At 44.3% G+C, this 27,516-nt stretch overlaps 1 protein-coding gene across 1 annotated transcript in view; it reads left to right on the forward strand.

Annotated features, from left to right (window-relative positions):
* LOC114796641 (low-density lipoprotein receptor-related protein 1B-like) overlaps nucleotides 1–27,516 on the forward strand; it is a 236,072-nt gene that overhangs the window by 108,348 nt on the left and 100,208 nt on the right. Inside the window, exons 6-19 of the mRNA XM_028991025.1 lie at nucleotides 169–426; nucleotides 2,065–2,227; nucleotides 6,233–6,455; nucleotides 9,121–9,307; nucleotides 9,613–9,756; nucleotides 11,276–11,512; nucleotides 11,601–11,781; nucleotides 15,074–15,293; nucleotides 15,924–16,113; nucleotides 18,271–18,393; nucleotides 18,830–18,970; nucleotides 20,441–20,566; nucleotides 22,141–22,257; nucleotides 27,125–27,205. Of these exons, the coding sequence (XP_028846858.1) occupies nucleotides 169–426; nucleotides 2,065–2,227; nucleotides 6,233–6,455; nucleotides 9,121–9,307; nucleotides 9,613–9,756; nucleotides 11,276–11,512; nucleotides 11,601–11,781; nucleotides 15,074–15,293; nucleotides 15,924–16,113; nucleotides 18,271–18,393; nucleotides 18,830–18,970; nucleotides 20,441–20,566; nucleotides 22,141–22,257; nucleotides 27,125–27,205 (2,391 nt within the window). The remainder of the gene's footprint in view (nucleotides 1–168; nucleotides 427–2,064; nucleotides 2,228–6,232; nucleotides 6,456–9,120; nucleotides 9,308–9,612; nucleotides 9,757–11,275; nucleotides 11,513–11,600; nucleotides 11,782–15,073; nucleotides 15,294–15,923; nucleotides 16,114–18,270; nucleotides 18,394–18,829; nucleotides 18,971–20,440; nucleotides 20,567–22,140; nucleotides 22,258–27,124; nucleotides 27,206–27,516) is intronic.

Consider the following 27,516-nt stretch of genomic DNA (forward strand, 5'->3'; position numbering starts at 1 on the left):
AACTCACAATAAATAGTTTTTAAGCCTGCATATAGAGCCTATATGTTTAATATTTTATGGAATTTTTGTATTACTTGCATATTTACCGCCGCTGAATTAGGGTATTATTCATGCTGGAGTTTTGGTTGTTTCCAGAAGTTATAATGATTTCTCATTCCTCCCCCTCAGTGCCTGGCGAGAGTCCTGCAGTGCTCCTGATAGGAAGCTCAGACAATATTATGGTCACACACATAAACGGGTCCACTCTTCAAACTCTCCGGCGTCTGGACACAAATGGGACTCTCAGCTTGGATTTAAACGCCAACCAGGAATCAGTGTGCTGGGTCACATCCACCGAGTCGAGCGGGCGGCTGCGATGTGCGCGGCTGAAGAAACTTAGTGGCCTTTGGGGAGACCGGGAAATCAAGACAGCACAAAGCCTGCAGAGTAAGTCACCAGAGCATGACAGTTATGGTGGCAGCGGGCTTAAACACCAATAGAGAAGCATGCTTCTAACAAAGACTGACCAATGGATCATAAATTGCCCATTGCTGCAGCAAGGACATTTTGAATCATCGAATTAATTCTCTGTGAAAAATAAAAATAAAATAACTTTTGCCGCCTTTTGATTAAAATTATTACACATGTCCATTGGTGTAGTGCAGACCATTGACATGTTTAGAAAATTTTACTGAGTATGCTATGATTTTCTTTCATGGTCGTGAATTCTAAATGTACCAGTGCCTTTTTCTAGTGTTCATGCTCATGCTTTATTTACATTTACATTTACAGCATTTATCAGACGCCCTTATCCAGAGCGACTTACAATCAGTAGTTACAGGGACAGTCTCCCTGGAGCAATTTAGGGTTAAGTGTCTTGCTCAGGGACACAATGGTAGTAAGTGGGATTCGAACCTGGGTCTTCTGGTTCATAGGCGAGTGTGTTACCCACTAGGCTACTACCACCCTATCAGGCCTCACACACATGAAGAATTTACACCACTGGCCATTCCACGTTCTAGTGTCTAGCTCAGAGACACAATGATAGTAAGTGGGGTTTGGCAGCTGTAATTTAACATTACCAATTCAGATAATTTCTGGAAACCTAATGGAATGACAGAGTTTATATTGTCACATCCTCGTCTAGGGGTGTAGAGGAACGTGACATGTAGAGAGACTCACAAAGGCTAACAAACAGTACAAAAATGAACTTACTGTGAGGCTATACAAGTAACCAACAAGACATTCACCACAAATAAACACACACACTACAGAGGCCTAACAAAGGGAGGGAGGGGCAACAAATTCTACACAGAGCAACCTAATCAAAACTACACAACCAAACCACAGGGCAAGATCTCTAGCAGACCTGACGAAGACAGTCGGAGGTCTCCTTTTAAAACTTGTGGCAGCCAATCACTCAGCAGCAGGCGGAGCCGGTAGGCAGGAAACTCCTCCCACTACAGCAACCTAAAAGACAAAGACACACAAAAACAGAGAGAGAGAGACATACACACAAAGGTGGAAACATACGGCCTGACAACATCCGGACATAACAAAATGTATGAAAGTAAAGATTCAGGATTTTTCTTTGTAACCTTGGCAACCAGTGGTTTGGTAACCACAGTAACCAAGGTTGTTGAGTAACCATATTAGGGTTGGTTAGGGTTGGCAGCCAGGTTCTTGTTTTTTTTTTTTACATGACAGCAAGGATTCGGTTAGTAATTTTTGGTTTGCAATTATTGCAATACGGGTTTATTTTTGGTAACCGTAATTGTGTTGTGTAAATAAAAGAGGATGCATTTTCTTTTGTGACTTTTCTGTAAGACACATCCAATGTTGTAAACAGGGAAGAACATAATCCCTCAACATTACAAATCAACTCAGCTTTACAAAGCCATGATTGTGTACGCAATGCATGAACATCAACTGAATCCAGTGGTTCTCAAAGTGTTCCCATCATTAAGGAAATGTATAAGTATTAAATAGAGAAATGGCATCAATTGAGATCAAATTTATAAAATGTGGGTAATGGGAAACATTTTTTTTATATCGTGAGTCTTTTCCCCTGTTTTTCCTCTGTAGATATTGAGCAAATGGCAATCGACTGGCTCACTGGAAACTTCTACTTTGTGGATAGAGTGAGCGACAGGATATTTGTCTGCAGTGCTGATGGGGAGACGTGCATCACAATAATAAACCTTGACCTGGTGAACCCCAAAGCGATTGCCGTGGATCCGCTAATGGGGTGAGTATCTTTCGCTAGCGCTATCGTACGGGCCAATTGCACACTGCGGTAATGCTAATCAATCATCATTTAAGATGCTTAGGCTTCAGGAAAGGCATGTTTTGCAAGGTTTTCAAACATTCATAAAATGTGCTCAAATGTTCAACTAAATATTTGCTCTTACATCCCAGGCGTGTCTGGCTGTGTAATTTGCACTGCAGCCGCCGCTCCAGACAGCTCCTAGAGTCTGTACCATCATTAGTATTCAGCCATTTATCTTGCAACCTTGTGTCTAGAGTGCCCCTGCAGAATTCTCATTTTTGCAGGACTTTGACTGCAAAGAAAGATGGTGAAGGGCTCTGAAAGACTAGCGAGCTGAAGAGCAGCTTGGGGGGTGAGAATGGCAGAAGGATTATGTTAATCATTTCTGGTACCTACCAGGATATATGTGCTTACATTTTGACCTTAGATTCTGGTCTCCATGTTGAACTTGTCCCATTAAATCCCAGTGGCAGGCGATGGCACGGACATTTGAACGAGGTGCTCCTTTTTCCTTCGCCTCAGTAATCCACAGGTTTAGACCCAGACTCAACAAGGTCCATTAACAATTGCAGATGTCTAAAATTAAATAAACCTGCCTGGCATTGGATGTGTTTTCTCTGTCTGCATTGTTTTTCTGGAGTTTGTGAGCTCTTGTCTTGGCAGACAGTGCCCTCATGGAAACAGAATGACACACATTAAGACGCTTCAGCTGAGCTTCCCAGGCTAAAAGCACCCTGAGATGGCATAGACTGTCTCTGTTCACTGATAATCCAACTATTCCCCACCAAAACTTTTATTTTCTGTTGAGCATTGTTCTCTTTCATGTGGAAGAAAGTGAAGTGATTGTCATTGTGAAACACTGCAGCACAGCACACAGTGCACACAACGAAACATTTCACTCATGGTGAGCAGCCATAGAGGAGCAGTGGTGGCCGAGCGGTTATGGAAGCGGCCCCGTAATCAGAAGGTTGCCAAATCGAATCCCGATCGGCCAAGGTGCCACTGAGCAAAGCACCGTCCCCACACATTGCTCCCTGGGCGCCTGTCATGGGTCCCCACTGCTCAACAAGGGTTAAAAGCAAAGGACAAGTTTTTTCTGTCACCGTGTGCTGTGCTACAGTGTATCACAATGACAATCACTTCACTTTCATGACAGGCGCCGGGGAGCAGTGTGTGGGGATTGTACTTTGCTCAGTGGCAACTTGGTGGTTCGGGATTCGAACCACCAACCTTCCAATTATGGGTCCATCACTGCTGTTATGTTTTTGTTCATATTTTTTAGTGTGAGCTAAAGTGACCTTGAGATAATATGAGATATTAGTGGATGGTCAGCAAAAACTAAATCTTTCAGTTCTATTTCGGGTGTAGGACTGCTGAATTATAATATCATAATATTAAAGAAAGCAATTTTGCTTTGTGATAATTAACACCATTGACCTATGCTGATGAAATCAATGTGCTATGAGTATATTTGGAGAAGCAATTACAGAAATATATTTGTGAAAATAATGAAGATTAAAAAATTTAATTATTGAGCCTTTCATTATTTTTGTCTCGTTGAAACGAAACTGAAGTTGTCTAAAAAATCAAGTGGATGTGAGTAGGTCTGGGAGCTTAAGAAATCAACTAAAACTTGGCTTTTTTGTCCCTGCTCTTGAATAAACAGATTGAACACAGATAATCAAACACCTGCTTGTTATAAAATATTATTAAATTATTTATTCGATTTTTTTTTGTCTTGGGATATCTTGTTCAAATTAGAGAACAATGTTGAGCAGCAATATTATAATTTTTTTCCTCCTTTAGTTAGAGGGGGTGCATTCAGAGCCTAAATGCTCCCATGAACAGCAGGCCTCGTGCTGGGCTGCAGCTGCAAAAAATTCGACATTTCTTTTGTTTTCACTCCATTGCTTTGGGCTGACAGACCTCTCCTGCTCTCTCAGCCTCCCTCACACAAACATCTGTAACCATGTCTGACCAATTAGAGAGCAAGAGCAGCTGCAGCATAGAAATCCAGGCTCGAGAACCAACTTCATTCACTTTTCAAGGCCCCTGGTACACTAAACTCACCGCCTACCTTCCTGCCCTGACAGGAACTGGTGTATGCAGTCACCTCCAGCCAGCAGTAGAGGCATTCTGTCTTCATCAGCGAGATAATCATGTGTCTGATTGTAGAGGTTCCAGCATAGTGCAATACTCCTACTGCAATAAAGATGGGTTAGGAAAAGGCAAAATGTGTATGAAGCAACTAGAAATTAATTCTGAAAAAAGGCTTATTAGAATACATTGGGGTTTTGATATGGTTATTACATCTTTATGCTAATTGTTTTCTAATTATCTACTACAATTTAGTTTTGAAGTACTATATAACAATGTTCACAAATGTCATTGTTACCAGTTCACCAATCACAATGCTTGAAATCAAGCTCTGAAGAAACTTATTCATCTAACATATTCCATCATAGTCTCCATAACCAATGGTGATTTGATTGGTATTGAACTTGATTAATCTTGGTTCAACTGGTATTGAACTTTGACTGGTATTGAACTTGATTAATCACCTGCAGGACAGCACTGTACTTGCTTTACAAAAGTTGTGTGTGATTGCATAACCTTGCTGAAGGTCCTGCGTTCACTCACTGCTCTTGTTGTGCTTACATAATGTTCCGCTACGAGGATTCCTCGTGTGTTCTGCCCCACCAGTCCAACATTCTCGCTTGCTGGTCCAGAGGTCTTGGAGAGGGCATTAGCTTGTGTGTCCAAGTGATTGGCAGAGAAGCTGGTTCAGTTCTTTTGGTGTTTGATTGGTAGTGGAGTGGATATTACAGGCAGTTCATCAAAATTCAGCCCATCATGTTCACTTCCAATTACTGTTTCTTCTCACCCTCGCTCTTTTCATGATTAATTTGTCGTTGGTTTTGGCAGGGTGGTGGAGGTGTAGGAGGCTGTAGGTGGGCAGCGGTAGCCAGAGCTTCTGTTTCTAATGTTTCAGTCGAGCTCAGAACTGTCAAGGGTCATTTCATGCACTCCGTGGTTTTGGTTTCAAAAGAGCTTTTCAGAAGTCCTTGAGCGGAGAGAGGGCATGTGAGAAAGTCTGGAAAAGTAAAATACAATAAAAACAGCAGTTTCTCAGCAAGAAATGCTGTTTAACATGATAAAGTTCGTCATCGCCTTTGTGCATCACATATATTTCTCCAGAGAAATTAGGGCCCTTTGAAAGGCAGGGGTAGTTCTCATGGTGCTAATTAAATTCTGGTTTGTAATCTCTGACTCTTTGGATTCGGAAGTTGTAAACTCGGCTGTGCAGACCTCCTGTTGGCAATATGGTGTGTTGTGAATGTAGGAATCTGGGTGCTTTTCTATGGTTTGACTAGATTTTTCCTGCAAACCTGATCAAATCTCATCAAGGTCTTACTACTTGTAGTGATTTTGGTGAACACATATTTTCAACCAAAGGAAGGATAAAACATCTGTAAAATATTTTAATAATTCTAATAATGTGATGTCTGAATGACAACTGCAAATCTATATTACTTAAGTTTAGAGTTTAAGTGTTCAATTTTCCTTAATTCAATTTGAAGCATTTTTAGGGCAGAATAAAAATGCATTATTGATACACCGAAAATGGCTTCCACTTCATAATGCATTTCAGGAGGACAAATTGCTGTTCTGATTTATTACCATAACCCGGCAGTGTTTGTTCAATTGTTAAAAGCTTGGAAAGGTGCAATTGGAAACTGGCCAGTGCATCGTTACAAATATCATGTACGAGGAAATAATTGAATGTGAAAATTCTAACCCTGGATATTGGACATTTTGAGACCAGGACGCAAACAGCCAGTCTGGAATTTTGTTCACTACACAAGCTAAGTGGCTGGTTGGAGCAAAGTCCCAGTCTGGATGTCTATGTTCTGATCTTAAGATGACCATTATTTTCCACATGTTCCTGCTTGATTTGTGTGTAAATCTCGCCCCGTCTTCCAGCACGCTCTTCTTCACCGATTACGGAAACATGGGGAAGGTGGAACGCAGCAACATGGACGGCACCAACAGGACCAGGCTTGTGGATTACAAAGTGGAGCAGCCAACAGGGCTGGCGCTGGATCTGGTGCAGAAACTAGTGTACTGGGCCGACGCCTATCTGGATTATATTGAGGTTGTGGATTACAATGGAAGGAACAGGCACACTATCATCCAGGGGACCAAGGTGAGTGCCAGATATCACAATGCAGGCCTGATTGAACCGACAGGCTCAGCCCTGCTCATACTCACATGCTCATTGGAGACAAAACCACCACCGTGCAATGATTGCTGCTGTGAATATTATCTTGGGTAAAGTTCCTGAAACTCATTTTTGGACAACTGTGCGGAAGCTAAAGAGAACAGACATTGTCTGTCTAAGGTGCTAAGGGTTAATTAGAGCCCAGTAACCAGATAAAATGAAATGTGTGTGTTTTTTTTTGGTGTCCCAATTTCACAGGACTGGTCGGTGACTAATTAGTCCTAATGAATACACCGACTCTGGATGAGGTTGCACTAAAAGGACTCACCATTAGAATATATTTTTTTCCTCAAGTGCACTTATGAGACTGATAATGAGGGATTATTATTATTCAAAAGTAGTCCTCTGCAGAATAACCCTGTGTCTCTCTTAATTGTATGAGGAGGCTAAAGGGACCAGGGAAAAAAGCCAGGGCTTATTGTACGAGTACAGGTGTTCTTGGCTTAATGGTGCTCATCAGCGTGAGCCCACAATGCACTGCACAAGAGACGCTAACGCATTTCATTTCCATGGCAAGTGAGGCTTTTGCTCTATACTTGTCTGGTATGTTGGTGATCTGTCATATCCAACATCCTACAAAACAAGACATTTTAAACTTGAATAGCTTTTGACAGATTCTTTCAATGAAAAGTAACAAAATCTTGCTGTATTTTGCTCTGTAAAGTGTAATGGTCCAAAATGACGTGTGACCCATGTTACGTGCTAGGGTTAAAACAAAGAATTGTGGGTAGGAAAAGAAAGAAGCGCGTGAGAGCGGTGCAAGCACTCTGTGTCCTTTATAATAAACCAAAACCACAGCCAGGTCCAAAAACCCAGTCTGGAGTCGGAGTCGAGCTTCCACATTCACTTAGGGCTCGGACTGACAAGACGAGCCCGCTGCGGAGCAGACAGTAATGAGCTGGCCGACGCTCCCCAATAATAGTTCGTTAGAACTGGTATTACAGTTCATTAGTCTTTAGGATATTATGGACACTGTCACAACATGATTGCATGCTACCTGGCATCGAGCTTGCAAATTGTCACGCGATTATGCTGCGCCGTTGAAACGGGGTGACGCGACTCCTATAAAAGGACAAGATGGCCGCCTCCCGTTGCTCAGTCATTGAATGCCTTCTCGCGATTCAAAGACCCGGCTCTACTCACCTCGACTCAATGTAAGGTTGTTCCATTCCTTGTCTGTTCTCCTGTCCTGCCTCCCTGCCTTCCCATTCCTTGTCTTCTCTTTTTCACGAGCGTTGACATCCGTGGATGTTGCAGCTTCGGCTGACCTCACGCTCACATTTTTTTACTTCAAAAGGGTGCTGGTGTTGCAAAACCAACTCTGCCGTGGTTGTTTAACTTTGCTGGTCTGGAACCTAGAGCCAATTCATATACTGATTCTCAACTTCAGCATAAGGTATCAATTGCACATGGACTGAGTGTAAGAGTGTTTGCTGGCTTCTTTACAGTTCCCAGTGTCAGTTCCCTAGTTTGAACTATAGCTGTGTTTGAAAAAAGCTAAAAAAAAAAATAATAATCTGTTGCCGGTGCTGAGTGAGCTGCCTTTGCATATTGAAATACACCCTCAAGGCTTGTAGAATCGCTAAACAGATGTGTTCATGTGTGGCCATGTTAGTTTTGTGTAGCAGGCATGTGGCTCCCACTGAGCCCTCAGGTCAGTGGAAACTTGGCTTCTTTGGAGGTTTGGGTTTGCCTCTTCTCATTCATAGAGGTAGGATAATCTGATAGTGAAATTCTTATGGCAGTACAAACACTTTTGGCCAGGTTTAAACAAAAAAAAAAAAAAATAGATGGCTGTCAGGGGCAGATTAAGGGTATGATGAGCATTAGGGGTGTTATTTATAGTTGCTCAGTACATGAGGGGCAAACCAAAAGGATTTTGAAGCATAAAGACAGAGCCTAATAGAGTATGTTGAGGCATTAGAAAAATACAAATAAATTAGTAATATCTAACTATAATAATGTTTTGGGATATTTTTTTGTCCTTTGACACAGAGTGAAAATTCAGACACATCCTTGAAAGGCTATGTTAGTTGTGGTTTTTCCGCTCTTTTCCTTGGTCGCTGTCTGTCTGGTTGCCTGCTCCTGTTTTCGACGTGGTTTCCCCATCCGCCAGTGAGACCAAAGCCCAGCGGATTTGTCTGTGCGTTTCCCGTCAACAAGGTTCACCAGTCCCTGTCCGCCTCCACTGGGGGTGGAGAGTGTCACCGCCGTAAACGCGGTACAGGGCCTGTGTCGGTACGGTGGGCGCGGGATGTCCCCCGAGGAACGTGCACTCGGTGTGACCCTGCCGTTCTACCAGCGTTCACCTGCACTTCCTGTGCCCTACACAACCTGCCACTGGGCTCTTTCCACAGGAAAACATGGCTGTTATGGCTCTGGCCTTCATTAGCATTCACATTACACCAAGCACAGATGTCTATCAGCGAGGCTGTCACCGGCACCAGACCTCAAAATGATGTTCAGCTCAGCGAAGCATCCTGCAATGTTACGCAGGATGTCGTTTTTTAAAGTGGAGCACCAGCATGTTCTATGTTGAATTTAGCGTATCTCATGGGGCTTTAGGACAGACTCTGCTCTTCGTTTTTAGGTTTCATACCTTTATGGATTATCCGTGTTCGAGAGCTACTTGTACGCCACCCACTCGGAAGACTCAAAAGGATCCATGGTGGACATCCTACGCATCCATCGTTTTAACGTCACAGATCCAGAGACGCTAACCAGTGTGGGGAACTCGAGAGTCGTACACGTTTACCACAAGCTCACACAGCCTAAAGGTAAATTAAAGTTCATGTTTTCACTGTACATGTTTTTTTTTTGTGGGTGTGTGTCTGACTTTGCCTCTTTTGCAGCCGGTGCAGCTTAACCTCCAGGAAAAAAAAAAACAAAAAAAACACACTTTAACAAGATCAGCTAAAATATCCAGCGTAGGCAAAAACTATAACCACATGAGAAAAGGCGGAAAGTTTGTCTCACTGTGGTAACCGTTGTGCATGAGCAGGCATTTTTTTCAAACATGCTAACTGTGAGTCTGTGCAATGGGAAAACATGTCTCTCTCTCTCTCGCTCTCTCTCTCTTTAGTAAAGGGCCACGCCTGTGAGAACGACCCCTATGGAAAACCGGGCGGCTGTTTCCACATCTGCCTGCTCAGAGGGAGCTACAAATCCCGGACCTGCCGCTGTCGAACGGGCTTCAGTCTGGGAAGCGACGGACAGTCCTGCAAGCGTCAGTTAACAGCGTGTTATTAATCATGATTAGCGCGGTGTTCTGCTTAATTGGGAGGGAAATGTGCCTATCTGGGCTGAGCTGTTTCACAAGACTTGGGTTCCATTCCTGGGTGCTCCATTTTTGTTTGGGTTTTGTCCACATGCGGGGGATGTAAAGATGGCAGAAACTCACTGTACAATATTACAATAACCCAGTTTGAGACCATGGCCTTGGAGGCTTGAGGCCGCAGCACTACTCGGATTGTGAGCATGCGAATCCAATTTTTTGATCACAGTGCGCATGACATGTCAAGTTAATTGGCCCTTTTTGACAAGTGGTCGGTCTGGGGGTTTGTTCCTCCTGCCCCCACACGACCTGGAACTGTACAAGTGTGTATAGAGAATGGATGGACTGATGTCTCCATCTGACTTTAAACAGGAAACATGATGAAGACGTTGACTAGTGATGCGCCAGTCGTAAATAGAATCAGAAGTGCGGCGCGGTAAATTGCTACATGATCTACTGCAGTGTTCTCTTGTCACCTCCGCTGGTTGGGAGGGTGGAATGGTAATTGAGATGGCGGCGTGGGTGACAGTGCAGCTGGATGGAGTGCATCGCGACAGAGATGAAGACGAGCACTTGTTGATATTGGACCGCCATAGGTGTGAATTATTGTGAGCATGATGCCATTGTAAGGGTCTGCTGCTTCAAGGTCCTGTCCAATCTATGGGCATTATGTGGCTGACTGCCAAGAGGGGAAGGAGAATTGAGACGCTAATGAGGAGTGCGGCGCTTCCCCGAGACGTGTCAGATTTATATCCCCGCCCAGATGTTCTAAAGACACCCCCTTTCCTTCCTCCCCCTGTTCCAGCGTAATGAGACTCTGTACTAAATGGCTCTGTCACCCGCAGTCACCCTGTTGTTTGATATCTGGGTCTCAAGTGTTTAATTGTCTCCGAGGTAGCCTGGCTTTTTCCTGCCCGGGATGATAAATGGAAAGGACGCCTGTGTGGTCTCGCCCACAGCGGGTTTAAGTCTCCTGGGTGGGGTGGCTGACAGTGTGCGAACGTTCCTTTCTCACCACCCCCCCCCTCACATTCGCTCCTCGTATCTCCGGGGGGGCGGTGGAGAGACCCCACCGCGGCACCTCCCTGGGCTCTCTCACATCCTGCCGTCATATCGAGTTATTTATGTCCCGTGCCTTTCCGTCCAACAGATCATTGTCACCTCGATTTTGCCGGCATGTGGCCCGACAACAGGAGATTCATTCATTTAAATCAAATGAATGTCAACAAAAGCTTCAATCAATAAAAAAATAACATTGTCAGCGTCTGATATATGAATCCCCATCACGCTAATTATTGTCCTGAGAGAGAAGAGTGGTTCTGATTGCTGCATCTATCACAGGAGATTCAGTCAGCCGCATTCTCGCCATAAATAAGCAACAAAAAGATCATTATTTCTCATGATGAATCAGGAAAATAACTGAAAACTTTTTTTTTTTCATTTTTATTGTTGTTTTTTTCGTCTGCTGCAGGACGGAAGACCGACCTCTTCCTGTTCTACGGCAAGGGTAGGCCCGGGGTCATCCGGGGCCTGGACATGAATGTCAAATCGAGCAGTGAGCACATGGTTCCAATCGAGGACCTGGTGAACCCGAGGGCCTTAGACTACCATGCCGAGACAGGCCATGTGTACTTTGCGGACACAACAAGTTTTCTGATTGGTCGGAACAAGATTGACGGAAGCAGCCGGGAAACGATACTGAGTGATGGTAATCAGCGTGTTGCTCACACACAGCTACTTAAGAATGCACTTATTACCACAAAACTAGCATGGTCTTTAACTTTTTTTTCTTGTAGACCTTGACAACGTGGAGGGCCTTTCGGTGGACTGGATTGGGAAGAACCTCTACTGGACCAATGACGGATACAGGAAAACCATCAGTGTGGCCAGACTGGACAGGGCCTCTGAAACCAGAAAAACTCTTCTGGAAGGAGACATGTCCCATCCTAGGGCTATTGTGGTGGATCCTCTAAATAGGTACAACCTTCAGATGTTACATACAATGTCTAGTGGGTAACACACTTACCTTTGAACCCGATAACAAAATGTACAGGTTCTCTATGCACTGCTTTTGTTTTCTGGAGTAAGTAAGTAAGTAAGTAAGTAAGTCAGCTAAAAATTCATCTCAACTCTCAATCCAAATCTCCAAATGTTATGCAGATCTGGGAAGAGTACAGCACTTACAGATGAAAGGATTTGTATTTCATATAACAAAGTTTTGTGGTTTGTTTGCTGATGTTTTGCCTGTTCTTAATGTTTATAAAAACTGCTGTTTCCCTGTTTTGGATGGCACGATGGTGCTTTCTGCTGGTGTTTATATGGTGCTTAGGAGAATTGTCAGTGGCACAGTGTCAAGATGACTGGACATGTCGAGGAAGAAGGACACATACGCACGATGTCACGAAACAGGGGTTTAATACATGGTGGACAGGACGAGGGAAACATCACCAAACAATGACCCAATGGTGAACAGACACAAACAAGGCAGCTTTATACAATCATACAAAGGTGAACACAATCAGGAACACAGGACAAACACAAAACTCCAAACTCCAGACCCGGAGTAGCCCCTACCGGACCGGACCATGACACACATGTATTTCTTCCCAAAGACCTCCATGATAGGTTATAGCTTCTGGCTCTGATCTGGATAAGAATATGATAGCATTTTAGCAGTGATATTAAAAAATTGCTTAGGATTTTAACAGAAAGAACTATAAGGCAGAAACAGCAATGTGCCCGCCCCATTGTTCATCTCACTATAATCTCACCTGTCCGGGAAAAGGAATCCTCATTACAGTCAGAATACAGACGTTAGTTCGCCCTCCTCGACGTCGCAGAGGCGATTCATCGGATAGTAAATGTACACAAGCAGTTGATTTTGTGGGTTAGCGGTGAGCTACCATGGCGCTGGCTGTTAAGGGGGTGAGTTTGATGGCCTGGGGCCAATCTCATTATCGCCCTCACTGGGTGCGAGGGAAACTCGTGGATCCAGAGGAGCCGGGGAGCTGCAGATAGAGGCTGGAGGAGATATGAGGAAACCGTTTCCCTGTTATTAAAAATACTCCCAGGCTCTGGGTGTACACATTATTAATGAACGGCTGCTCACCCGCTGTCGAGAGGTAGGGAAAAAAAAGCCTGTTTTTGAATTTCTGGAATTTAATTCCATTTAGGAAGTTTGCAAGGGTCTTGAGGTGCTGGAGTCTGTGCACATATTCTGCAATTCATTTGAGATAAAGCTTTTATTAATGGATTTGTTATAATTATGAGGAAGAAATGGCACCATTGTTTCATTAGTTTAGGTAATTATGCTTTCTGTTCAAACAGTCTCCTTTCAGCTTTGCATAATTATAAGTTGAATAAAAAAAAAAAGACAATAATAAATGATTTTACAATGCAATCAACGTGAATGGTCGGTATAATGCTAGATGTGCTGAATGCGGGTGTTTTGCTTGAGTGAATAATGAGAAATATTTCTGCGCTGCTCTTTGTTTGCGCGGAGATGATTATACATCTGGGTCTCGAGTGCCTTTGAATCCCACTCGTTACCAAGCGGCGGAGGCACACGCAGTGCAGAGGGAAGGTTGAGAGGGAGAGACGTCCGCCACTGGAGACACCGGGCCGTGTGAAGCAGCATGCGCCATGCTTCATCCCTGTGACTCTGACTCTGCTGTGACAGTTGCAAAAGGGAGGGCTCACGGGTCTCAATGTCAACCAGGCTTCCCTTCTGACCGCACCCATAACTGCAATACAAAACACTCCATGTTCCATTTACATGTTTATGCCACCCAAGGGCATGACGTTGCCCATTATTGAGGAGTGTTTTATGATCTTATGCACTTGCCACATACAATTAATTCACAATAATTCAAATGATTCTACGGAGGAGAGATTTGAATGGACATTTCATAACATGTTGTGCAAGTTATGAAATGTGGATAAATATTACAATGAAATTTTCAGAAGATATTTTAGGACACATTGCTCACCACATGCTCACTATTACACTTTAAACATTTAAAACATTTTAACAAAACCCAAGTCCAAAAGCTAAAAATCATAAATTGTGATGCAACTGCATTCAATAGAAGTTCTGTTCCGCTTTCTGTGTTCTTGATAGCCTCAGCTGCACATTTGATGTCAAAGTATACATAAATATATATTTAGATTTTTATTTTGGCAGCATATTCAGAGGTTCCAATTTCTACAATAGCATACACTATCAAGCAACAATATATTTCAAATATTCATGTGAACTTTAGCTGTATCCATCAAATATGAGGCTCAATAGTAAGCCTGTAGAGGGGTGGTAGCTTAAGGGGGACGGACCATATAGTGACAGACAGTTCTACTTTTTTCTACGTTTATAGATTTCCATTTAAGATGCTCATTTCATACTGCAGCTTTCTTATTGATCCATGAACAAGTCGTCATGTTCAATATATTTCACTTGCTGCCTGATAGCCAGCCTTCGTTTTCCCATCTCGCTCCATTTTATACCTCACATCATTTCCTCGACAGCCCTCGCAGTTTTTTGCGAATGGCAGTCGGAACCCCTCCTGTTTGCGTGCTGAATTATTCAGGGGGTCATGAAGACCATGCAGAGGAACACGGAGGGGCAGATTCACCCCTTTATCACATTCTGTTTTATGTACTGCACATGCAGCCCCAACTCCATCATTGATGAGGCTGAAACAGATTATGCAACCCCTGCAGAAGAACTCCTAGGCATCAAATCCCTTAAGCACAGTTACCAGAGAGGGGATCATGTCAAAATGTTGACCCAGTCACTTTTTTTTTTTACACGTCGGTCTAAGTAGCAGGTCTCATAAATACAGGAATAAGATATTTAACAATGAATCTAGAAAATGACAATACACAAATCCAGAAGGAGACAAGGGTCTGGAGAGCAGGGTCTGTTATGAGGACTTGGTTAACATTTTGAGGCAGTGTTTGTCTGTTGCTTATCTTGCTGGATAGCCAATTGTTTGCTTAATCAACGTATTTCCCTTAGGCTGAGAAAAACAGCTTGTTGTAAGGGCATTAGTTATATTCAATTAGACTAGAGCTTTGTATTAGCACCTCTGGGCCCTCTGAAATAGTCTCTCCCACTGTTTAACTGCAAATTACCTTTGAGAGTCATTATTCAGATGGGTCAAACCTGCAGACGTTTCTCTGCGGATGTCAGAAGACAGAATAAGCCTTTTTGATTTAAAATTTAATGTCTGAATTTCCGTAATAATAATAATTGTGCAATTGTGTGTGTCAGCTGGATGTACTGGACCGACTGGGAGGAGGACGAGGTGAACGACAGCATTGGCAAGATCGAGAAAGCATGGATGGACGGCTCCAACAGGCGAATTTTTGTGACATCCAACATGCTGTGGCCAAACGGCCTCACTCTGGACCTCGCCAGCAGCACCATGTATTGGTGTGATGCTTACTATGACCACATAGAGAGGATCTACCTCAATGGCACTGGGAGGATGGTGGGTGTGTTTAATACAGATGTAGAGAGATGATTGATTACTAATGAACTGTGTAAAAGAGCAATATGTAATGCTTAAAACATTTTAACATCTACATATTGATTTTGAAGAGATTTTTCCTGAAGTTACTTGTGCTGTCTTGCAATACCACTGCGATAGTGAGTTGCTATAGTGAAAGGAGTGGAAATGTGTAATTTTTTTTTTGGCTGGCAGAAGTGTCAATGTCTGTAAGAATAATGTATATGAACTTGCATATATTAATACAGATACAAATGTACTTTAAGGACAAAATGTACTTTTTTATCATGATACAAAACTGTAACTCAAGGTCATGATAGGAATATTACATGCAAAAAAATCATTTTTTAAATTAAATTAACCACCCTAAAAGTCATGATAGAAAAGTGAAAAGTGAGGATGGTTTTTAGCCAAGTGGGTAATGACCACTAGGTCACAGGTTCAAACCCAACTCCTTACCATCGTGTCCACCAACAAGTAACTACTGATTGTAAGTCCCTCTGGATAAGGGCGTCTGCTATATTCCCAGCCTTTTTGTAGGATCTGTCAGTGTAATATTGTTCTCTTTCTGGGGTGCTGTGCTGACACACGCCTTCGCTTTGTTTTCTGCAGGTGGTGTACAATGGCAAGGAGCTGAACCATCCTTTTGGGATCTCTCACTACCGGAATTCCATTTTCTGGACGGAGTACATGAACGGCTCCATCTTCCAGCTGGACCTGACGTCTGGTGACGTCACCCTGCTGAGGAGCGAGAGACCCCCCCTCTTTGGCCTTTGTGTGTTTGATGCCCAGGCCCAGCAAGGTACCACAGCTGCTAGCCAAGCAGAATGGCTGTTCCTGTTTTTAATATTCCCTTTTTTTTGGCAGAGCAGCGTAGCTTTACTGAACATCTGGCAGCAGATTTGCTAATCATTTGTGATGTGGAAAATTAGTAAATGAAAAGGTTTAGTATCGTTTCATATGTGTCTTTATTAAACTTTTAGGTTTTTTTTAACAACACTCAGTTTGGATGGAATTATTCAACTATCAGTTTTATCAATTTTATCATAGTATTTTACAGTTGGGCAAAGTTCAGCATGAAATCAAAATGCAAATGAGCTTTAAGTGCATAAAGGTCCAGTAGAAAAGGGTCAGGTGTCATTAACATAGCACTAAACGCCAACAATCTATGCTCTTTTATGTGGCAGGTTTTTGAGCCCTGTTTCATTAAATTAAAGTATGCTGTACTATATTATAGTAAGTAGTGTTGTTGGGGTCAAAAGGGGTCACTCACCCTGTGGTTGTGGTGGATTCCTGTGCTCTGGTACAGCTGGTCATCGCTGGATGTTTTGCATCCTGACTACTGTCTACTTGTTGGCTCCAACGGGGCCCAACTGGAAAGGGTTAAGATGGCATTATGTCTGTGACATTAACACACATTTTCCATGCAGTGAAGAGAAAGTTCCACTCCCCTCCAGTATAGCGTAGCATTGCAAATTACATGTCATAGTATAGTACATGTATAGTGTGTGTGTGTGTGTGTGTGTGTGTGTGTGTGTGTGTGTGTGTGTGTGTGTGTATATATATATATATATATATAGTACTATATAACATCCGATTATGAGTATTTATTGTGAAAGCATACCTGACACTGTATTACTCTGATGGTAAATGGTAATTGGGTGGTGTCATGATTTACAATGACAAATTAGGCCGCTAATGTTGTTGGAGAGAGCCGAGCTGACTGTTAGCGGTGCCGCCGGTTGACGCGCAGTGGGGTGTGTCCCAGTAATCCCGTGAAGCGGGGGTAAAACTCTGTTTAGGCTCTTCAACTCTGCGCAGATGTGTGGCGCAGGGCAGGCTGATTACTGTCATCCACTCTCGTAAGCGCCAGTCACAACAGAGAGGGGGAGGGCCCGCGCCCAGCGGGGCGCCCGGCTACCCAGCCGTGCCGACAGAAGAAGGGAGCGCCCCCCCGCCACCTTCCTCCTCACCAGCTTTTCATTCTCTGCACACCTCGAGCAGCTTCCTCAGAGCGGCCCGCGGTCTTTGGTGATCAAAAGAGGGCCTGACAGTTCCACTGTCGGTTCAGCGCGGTTCTGCCTCCGTCTGTGCACACAACACTTTGCCACGTTCGCGGCACCGAGCGGCGCAGAGTATGCCTCGCTGGCCTTTTTTTTTTTTTATCTTATTTTTGCATTACAAAGCATGTTTACAATGCACGGAGCCCCCGAGAGATGATGCCCGGCCACATGCAAAACATCCGAGCAGGTTTCTGCTCTACATATCCGCAGGCCTGATGCGCCGGGGCCTCAGTGTCCTGCGGTGAATTCAGCCTGGTCATTCTTCCAAAAAACCTTGTGTCACCGGAGAGATTAATTGTGTCCCCCTCACCGCCGAGTATCGCGGATTGGCTTTCACAAAGCAGAGGGGACTTTATCTCATTGGCTCAGGCGCTGCTTCTGAGCCCCTCACTAAATGAAACTCTGCAATTATCCCCATGCGTCAACTAAAATGTGACAGTGACTTGGGAAGGAAAGAAAGAGGGGACAAAAAAGGCTCTTCTTTTCGTCTTCCTCCTCCTTGATCATGGTTGCCGTTTTCCACAACTCCAATTATTCTGCTGCAGCGGCGGAACAGTCAACTGGGTTTCTTCAGCGGCGTTGCCCATAATTCACTTGACGTGCGATTGTAAGTGATGTGGAATGTACCGCATATGTGGCACGTACTTCAAGTCGGAGAAAAGAACGTCCCTCTGAACATCTGAGAGGGTCAGGGACCAAGGAACGTCACTGTGACAGCGTCAAAGTGACGTTGGCCTCTTGTGCAGTTCAAGGAGAACCTGCTTCATGTCAAAATTTCTCTTACCAAAAGCTATATATATAATAATAATAAAAAAATCAGGTTAAGAAGAGAAAAACACGATTTAATGAAAATACACTTTGATGATACAAGTTTTTTGGGGTTTTTTGCCTCTTAGGTGACAATGCCTGCAGCGTGAATTATGGAGGCTGTAGTACACTCTGCCTGGCCATCCCAGGGGGCAGAGTGTGTGCCTGCGCCGACAACCAGCATCTGGAAGAGGACAATGTCACCTGCTCAGGTGGGCCCGGCTGACCTCCCTCTCTAATCTGTGCGTTTTGGACGAACGCCGCATTTCTCTAGATGATAAAAGTGCTGCTGCCGAGATCTACTGTTGTCCTTTTAACTGTGCCGCGTCAAGGCCGACGCTAGATATCAGCTTTCTAAAGCAAAGCATTAAGTTCATTAGTGAGAATTACATATTATAACTACACACACGTACACCCAGTGAGAGAAAAGTACAGTGCCTAGTACTGCACCCCAGTGGCACCTTTGGGATTTGAACCGGCAACCTGCCCATGACGGATCCAATTCCCTACCCACTGGGATACTGATATCATGAGATTTACATTTAAATTTATGGCATTTGGCAGACGCCCTTATCCAGAGCAACTTACAACGTGAGATGAGTGTGCTGGACCAGGTTCTATGTTTTTAATTGAAATTCGTCTCCGAAGCTTCATCAGGTGAGACGAGACCCCGGCACTGCCGAAGTGACGAGTTCCAGTGTCGGAATCAGCGCTGCATCCCTTTGTCCTGGAAGTGTGACGGAGATGGTGACTGCTTGGATGGCAGCGATGAGGAAACCAGCATATGCTGTGAGTCTCTCCTGCTAATCCGACGGTGTTTCCGTGGCTTATTGTATCTGTCAGCGTTCCGCTGGATGTGCATGTTTTTTTACCGCAGCCAAAGTCTGTGAAGTGCCAACGCGAGCTCAGCCCAGCAGATTTCCAGGGCAGGGGCTGATGCATTTCACACGTTGATGGAAGTTATGAACTTATGGCTGCTAATGTGAGAATTGATGTTAGAACAAACAGCCTCACATGTGCAACATGGCTGTGAAACGCAGTGTGATGGAAGCTGTTTGCTGAATTCGATCACGTGGCACAGTTGCTCGGTCTGTCTCACTCCTGAAACGGTGCCCGAAGTCGAAACATCCCACGCTCACAAGTTAATAAGAAAGCTCTGCACCGCGGGAGTATGACTTATTTCCGCTACGAGAAATACTATAATGTGATCTTTTACCAGAATGAGCTAAACTGGCAAAGTCTGTTTTTTTGTTCTTCGGGGAGCTCCTGAGGTTTAATATGCCTCAAACTTGTTCTTTTTTTCATTATATTCCAGGAGTTGAATGCTGATACGCAATATTTAATCACCTACATTAATTAAAAGTAGATGAGATCACTACCACATAGCTGTGTTTCAGGGTAGTTGGACTTAACAGATTCAACCAGTGCAAGCGCGAGATCATTATGTTGAGATCATTAGATGTAGAGTGTTTGCAAATCCAGAAGATGTCTTTAGAACGTTTGCACCACATGTCCTCATTCTGGATTTAAAGCCATTACTGCCAATATAACTCTCAACCAGGTGTAGAGCTGTGACCTTTTTTCAGAATTTGGCCCAAGCCCGAGAGAAACCGACCCAACAAGTACAGCTTTTTACCTTTGCGTGTGCTTCAAGGCTGATAGGCTAAGAGGGAGAGGAAATGTGCAGTGAAATGAGCGGGTTTAAAACATAATCGCCAGAGGATAGCTTCCAGTTCACCTCGGCTGCACACATTTTCACGTCTGCCTCGCACTAATTAAAACGCATCCTCTGATGATGATGGTGGCTGAGATTTGAAAATCAAATTAACATTTCATGAAAACATTTTACAACATTCGAAACACTTTCACCAATCACTGAAAACAATTTTATGAGCAGCGAATCATACGGAAAGGATAGGTACTATAGACTAAATGTTCACGCGAGCACAGTCAGGTTGTGCTGCTCCACCCAAGTGTAGTACAGCATGCTGCTTCCGACTTGCTCCTTCAATTCCTTCCATTTACATTGATGTTCAAAGCCATCCATGTTCACTGTCCACTGTTATTGGTGGACATTGCAAACACAATCTCTGCTATAGACATTTCAAGACCACGCCTACAGCACACAGTGAACACAACAAAATTTGACCTCTTCATTTAACCCCTCACCTTGGTGATAGGCACCCAGGGAGCAGTCAGTGGGGATGGTACCTGTCGGGACGGATCAGATTTTTTTTTGATAATCTCCCTCTATGTCAGATAACCACAGCTGTCCAGTTGACCACTACAAATGCCCATCTAACCGCTGCATCCCCAAGAGGTGGCTTTGTGATGGAGCCAACGACTGTGGGGACAATGAGGATGAGTCTAATGCAACTTGTTCAGGTAAAGTCCATTCTTCCTGTTCTTTCCAACCGAACAGTGCATTGGAGTTAAATTTCAAGTGAGCTTTATTGTCATTTCAGCTACATATATTTTAAACAACGAAACAACATGTTAGACCTGTGCTTTCTAATCTCACCATGAAGTTCTGCCCTTAAGACACAAAAAAATGCCATCCTCTGATTCTGACACTGCTGCTGAGCTTTGACACATCAAAGAACCCGTCTTGGTCTCCCCCTGCTCCACTACACAACTCACAGAACAAGAACATCCCGACGCCATGATCAGTGATTTCTGGAAAGACCATTTCAAAGGAGATGAGCGCCCTACAGAGGTGTCTTTCTCTTTACTGAGTTGAGTGTCAAGAGCACTTATCACCGCCTGCTTTTTTAAAAATCTAACATACAATGCAGTCAGAACGCTGGGCCAGCTGCCAGCGGCAAGACTCTTGGGCATGACTAAGCTTTGTGCGATCAATGGAATGCTGTGGCAGAAATGATAAATGTTGTCATGACAACATATTGACATGACAAGAACAGCTTGATATGACAAGGTGTTGACCTGCGGGTTAATTTTTTTCGTGTGTGTGTCTGGATGCAGACATTTGCAGTTCTGTCTGGCGCCGTATGAGCCACTAATGGTTCTTAATTTTCTTTAATGACCCACAGTCCGGTCAGTTATATTCACTATCACTGACTTTCTATCACTGCCTACTCGGCCGAAGCCCATCCCGGGACACTGGGCACAGGGCATGCACTCACCCAGCGCTGGTGGCCAGCCCGCCACAGGGTGCATATACACACATCATTCGCTCACACACTTACACCAACAGACAGTTCAGAGTTGCCAGGTCACCCAGTGTGCATGCATCTGGAGGGCAGGAAGTACAGGGTGAGCCTGCACCAACACGGAGAGAGCATGCACACTCTGCACACACAAGGTCCGAACCAGGATTCAAACTCACAACCTTAGGGCTGGAGACCACTTCACCGCACTAGCATGCAGCTCTGTTATTTGTATTTACATTAGGTTTTAACAATTTAACCTTCAAAATGCATTCATTATTGGGCATTTGGTCATAATCAACATGAAAACATACTGAAATGTCCTTGGAACTTAATGTCACACATGCAAATGTAAATGTAAATTTCAGCTTAGTTGGTGTTTTATGAAGGTTATGTGTGCCTAGACTGTACTTTGATAGTTTTATGAATGCAGGTGTAATTGCTAAATGTATGCATAGTAGTAGTATAGCAAATGCCAGCTCCCTGAAGACCCCTCAGAAGAAAATAAAGACCCATGGCCATCAGGACAGAACATTCTTTAATATATATTATGAAGTATAATGAGAGTACATGGAAAGGGTTAACCCTGAGTGTGGGTGAGGCTGTGAAGTTATAAAGTTTTTTCCAGAAGAACATATTTTTCGGTCCTGTGTTGTCTAGCATTTCTGGTATAAGCTCAGCAGGATTGGTTCCAGAATCTGATATGATCCAAATGGATCTCACACACGCCTCCTGTGGCGATTTCAATCCTAGGGGATTTACTGTCACACTTTTATTTTCCTTCCACCTCAGCCCAGTCGTGCCAGCCCGGCCGTTTCACCTGCAGCAATGGACGCTGCATCCCCGAGGTGTGGCGTTGCGACCGGGAAGACGACTGTGGGGACATGTCGGATGAGTCCTCCTCCTGTGGTGAGTCGCTGCCGGCCTTCCGTGCCAAATCCCCTGCTCGACTTGCCCTTGTGGCCTGACTCCTTCGCATGGCGGCGCAGCTTACTGTAACACAGCCTACAGTCCTTTTCACCGCCGCCTGTCTTGGACGCCGCCAGTCTCCTGCCTCCGCCAGCTTACGGATCCCTCTCCGTAGAAAGCGCCCTGCATCAGTATTCAAGGCATGCTAACCTGCCTCGTGGCTTCTGAGGCAGTACTCATGCGAGCAGAAAGCCAGCGGAGGGGAGGGGAGGAGGCTCCGGAGCAGGGCTTTTAAGAACGTGCACAAATCCACCAGTGATTTGGAGATGTCTGCGAGCACCGTAGCCACGGCTCAGGCCCTGAGATCAGTGTGAGAGGAAATAACGCAAGGGGAGGAGAGGAAAGAAATGAAGAAATGTGAGGAATCCTAATTTGGAGCCTAATAGTAGGCTGAACGCTGCAGGCAAGCGTTGAAAGCCCTAGCAATTGACGGAGTAATTGTATGTTTTGCCGAGCCTGATTTGTCCGAGATTGTCAGCATTTTCGCTCGAGAGTTTTGTCCGTGTAAGAAAAAAAAAAATAAAAAATTAATACTGTTTTACCACAAAGGCACGTTTGACAGAACGGCCTTAGAAAATGTCCTCGCTCCATTATCGGCCCAATCCTGCGGACAACAGGAGGAAAGGCAGGGCAAAATATAAAAATATACTCTCGCCTTTGTGTACGTGGTAATGAAGCAGAGGATGGGCGCTCAGTCACAGGGTGTACGGGTTTTTTTTTTTTTTTTTTTTGTTCAGAACAAACTGATAGCATCACAAAAAAAAAATCTATCAGAGAGCGTCGCCCTTGAGCTCAGTGTTTATCTTTTATGCTGTATTCGTATTTTGTGGGCATACAGGAGAACGAGAAAGGAATGGAAAGATAAAGTGTTTTTGGAGGGGGTCGGTACTGCATGGCTTCCATCAGATCATTTTGGGCAAATTTTAGACTGGACCATGACATGGAAGGTCTGTTTTTTTGTTTTGTTAGACCAAAACAGCATTATGTAATACAGACAAAAGGGTGTATTTTCCCTGCACTATATAAGACATAGAATGTTTTCAGAATATAAAAAGGAAAAGACAGAACTGTTGCTTGTTATATATCAGCCCTTTTCGGTGGAGTGTGATTCAGCAGATGAACTTTACTGATGTTTTATGAACAACATTTCAAAAGGGAGGAGCCTGTAGGCATGACTGACAGCTCTGGCCCGTCTTACTTCCTCATTCTGGACAATTTGAAGCACACTCTGTCAACATGCCCAGGTGAAGCACGATGCACACTTTACTTCGAATACCTCATGTACACGGTCACATTAAAGAACATTACAACTCTGCTGTCGACATCTCAGAGCCACAGTTAAAGTCAATACTTTCCCATCGATCCAGACATTGTAATTTGAGCGCAGAGTTCAGATTTCACAGTGACGACATGCACGTCCCATTGTTATGCATCTCAGGAAGGCCGTGAAGGAATTCACTGACTTTTGTAATTTGGGCTGAAAGGTGAACTGAAAGTGGTGGTGGTTAAAGGTCAAAAACATGTGACCTCATTTCTCTCATATGTGCCACATTCACTTTGACTCAAGGGTGTGCTGATTCGGTTTTGATAGTTAAAGGTCAGAGGTCAAGGCGCTGCGATCTACAGTGCATGTGTGTGTGTTTATGATATTTGCATCAGTTTCCCATTTCATTAGAAACGCAGTTCATATGAAGGCCCTTTAAATGAGGCAATACACATCATTTAGACAAAAATGTCTAAACAAAATATCAGTCGTGAAGCTGTAAGTGTTCTTGTTTTTCGAAAGCAGCCATGTTCTTTCCTCTTCACAGGAGCATACAAACTGCTTTATTTGACTCCAAGTTAGCGGGATGTAAAAGGACCGTGTGCTCCAACTCCACACTTCATGGCGGGGTGCCGCGTGGTAACGGCGGCACGCTCAGGCACTCCCTGCCTGCCAAACGGCATTCGGCAAAATGGTCTCTGTTATCTCCGCAGTGATTTCAGCTGTTTTGGTACCCAGACACACAAGCGCGCGCCGCACACGGTAATTAGAGCGCACGCCCGGTTTCACTTAATCACAGTCAAACTGTGCCGAGCGGCCGAGAAAACTGTCGACTCCGCGTTGTCGCCGAGGCTTTGTGAGGCGCTGGGGCGCCATTGGGGTGTGGGCGCCATCACAGCTGCAGCCTCCCGGACACCTGAAGCTCGGTGGAGCTCCCAGGTCACAGGAATCCGAGCGTTACAGACTTCATCCCTCATTATCTTCACTATGTCTGTTTATTTATTCACTTTCCTATTTATTACTTTTACTTTTTTTTGGTTCTACTGTGAAAAATAATCAGATACCATACAGAGTATGGTATCTGATTATTTTTCATCCCAAATTATTCACAGTATATTTTCACAGTTTTTTTTTTATTAAGTCCTTTTTTTTACAAATATTATCTAATGACATGCCACCACTGCACAAAAGCCATATGCAGCCTGTCAGGTCAATCACAGTATTCTTTTTCACACCATGCAACCAGATTAAACATTTGATCTGTGTTGTTCTGTTGATTGGAATTCATTTTGAGCTTCATTATACCAAATACTGTTGCGCCTATGATGAGGAATGAAATAGGGTGCATGATCTCTTAGCAAATATCTTTTTTTTTCCCCTACTTTAGATGTTAGAGGGTGTCAAGATGTTTAAAAAATTTCCAGGGTATGATTGACCAAACTATTTTCGCTAATGCAATTTTGCTAATGTAGATATATCAAAGTCATGTAGAAAAGCTAACTTTCGCTAACATTATGTAGAAAGAAAAGAAAAGAAAGAATGGGAAAGAGAGCCCAGTAGAGCGCTGCTTTTCTGATGAAACAGAATATTCCTGTACAGATTATTTTGGGGTGGCAGTGCATTTATGGACTTTGTAACCTTTATGGTAAATCGGGCCTTTTTTCTCTTGGTGACAGAAGTGTCGTCAGCCAGATTGTAATCTATCCAACCGCAGACAAAAACAGTATTCAGTATTTTATTCAAGCTTAGTTTTGCATCAGATCATCCATGCCATTTTCAAATGCGTTTAAAGTAGCTGTTCCAAGCAGATTTTCCTCTGGATGGAATAGGGATTGCAGTGTCTGGGAAATATCAAAGCCATGTGCCTAACCTCCCTCTGAGAAAATGTCAGCCCTAAGGGTGAGTTCCTCTACAAGGGAGGATCCGTGGTCTCCTCAGTGCCACAAGGCTCAGGTGCGCTGCGAGGGTAAAAATGGCAATCTGATTCAAAATAATGTAACGATACTCCCATGGGTGTTGCATAATATGATTGGGATTGAGAAATATTCCCCCTGATTCCTTTCATCCATTTCTGTCTCCTTTATTTCGTGTTTTTTTAGGCTTGTATCCATTCTGATTGCCATGATCATGTTCTCGACTTTTTTGATGCATCGTTTCAAGGGCTCATTGACCCCGATCCACAGAAATATTGTGATACCATATGCAAATTGTGAAAAACGTGGGGGGGAAATCTGTGGATTAAGTCACATTAGCCTTGATTGATGGATATTTCTAAATGGTAATTAGGACTGAAGGAGGTGCTTAATTCCACTTTAAAGTGCTCCGTAATTGGTTACTTTGGTACCCGTGCATCCGGGGGAGGATGGAACCCACACTTTCTGCAGCGCCCTGACCGCGCGGCAAGGCCCGGCAGATGTTTGGCTAATTGCAGAGGTGTTCATTTGTTGGGCGCAGCCAGCCAGCGCTGTCACTTGATGTCGGGGGACTGATTTGTCTGCATTCCGCGCGCGAGCGACAAGACGCGGTGCCAGCCCCGCAGCGGGGGGCACGCTTTTCATGCCCGCCTCCGATTTGACGACCGGGCCGCCGATGGAAGGATTTTGCCAGCTGTCTTCCGTCTCTTCCGAGTGCCGCTAATGCACCCGCCCTGCGCCTGCTGGCCGAAGACGTGTCTTGCGCGCTCCGCCCCGGCAGCATTAAAAGCTTTTTGGGGCTCTTCGGGTGCCATTTTCACACCTAACCTTCAAAAAAAATGTCAGCACAGCACGCGCCGGCCCCGCGCTGACATATATATATAGCCCCGGCACCTTCACACATTAGCATGTGTGTGTTGCATAATTTCCTGCTTTTACACGCACTTAGCACACCTTCCCTGCAGCGCTTTAGCGCTTCCTCCGAAGATCTACCTTTATTTCCCGAGGCCCTTGTGCGGCTCCCGCCGAGCATACATTGCCAGGCACCTAATGTTTTACGACACGCGTGATTTTAATTACCAGGCCCTCTCTGCCGGCGCTGGCTGGCCGCGGTAATTGCGCCGGTGTGGGATTTAAGTGTGTCCTGCAGGTGCTTGTGTTTCATTTCTGCGCTACCTTGAAAATACCAATAATTCAATTTGACATTTCGCCTGACCTTACGGGCACTTTGTTTACCGGAACGTGCAGACCCCCCACCCGCCACCACCTCCTTCCCATAGAGTGGCTCAGCAGTTCATCATTTTCTCTTTTTATTTACCATACAAGAAATTGCTACTGCTGCCCCCCGCCCCCCCCCACACACACACACAAAACTCTTCTATTCTGCAAGAGGCCGGGCTCGCTAAAGGACAAAGGAACTTCAATTTAATCCATATTAGCATGACAGACCAATTTATGACAGGACTGACTTCTTTTGCAATATTTCAAGGCTTAAATGCCAAATGAAAAATGGATTTGCTGTGACTGCGTGTCAAGCAGACAGTGATGTATTGGTTGGGGGGGGTGCAGCATCACTTTCTCTGAAGTCTCCAATTCCCGCCCCCCTTCCCCCGCCCCTCTTCCTTTTCAGCCTTTCCGACCTGCGAGCCTCTGACCCAGTTCAGCTGCTCCAATGGGAGGTGTATCAGTGTGAAATGGCACTGCGATTCAGGTGGGTTTCACCGTGGTGATGCCGTCGCATCCCATACAGAACTAATCTGTCCCGTGGGTCCACTGGGGCATCCAGTCAACGCTCTGTATCCAAAGGTGTTCAGATGTTTTGATGTAAGCTCAATAACCAAATTATATAATTGCTTCATTGCCGAAATTTTCATTATTTATCTCATAACTCAATCTAGACCTTTTGCCATAATAATGCTTTAATGTCCAGATGTTCAGCTGCAGTGCCAGGACCCATACAACAAAGGCAGCACCTTACTGGCTACAGTAAATCATGGTTTATGTCCATGTTACTCTACATTA

The sequence above is a fragment of the Denticeps clupeoides genome, chromosome 9, assembly GCF_900700375.1.
Source record: "Denticeps clupeoides chromosome 9, fDenClu1.1, whole genome shotgun sequence".
Lineage (NCBI taxonomy): Eukaryota > Metazoa > Chordata > Actinopteri > Clupeiformes > Denticipitidae > Denticeps > Denticeps clupeoides.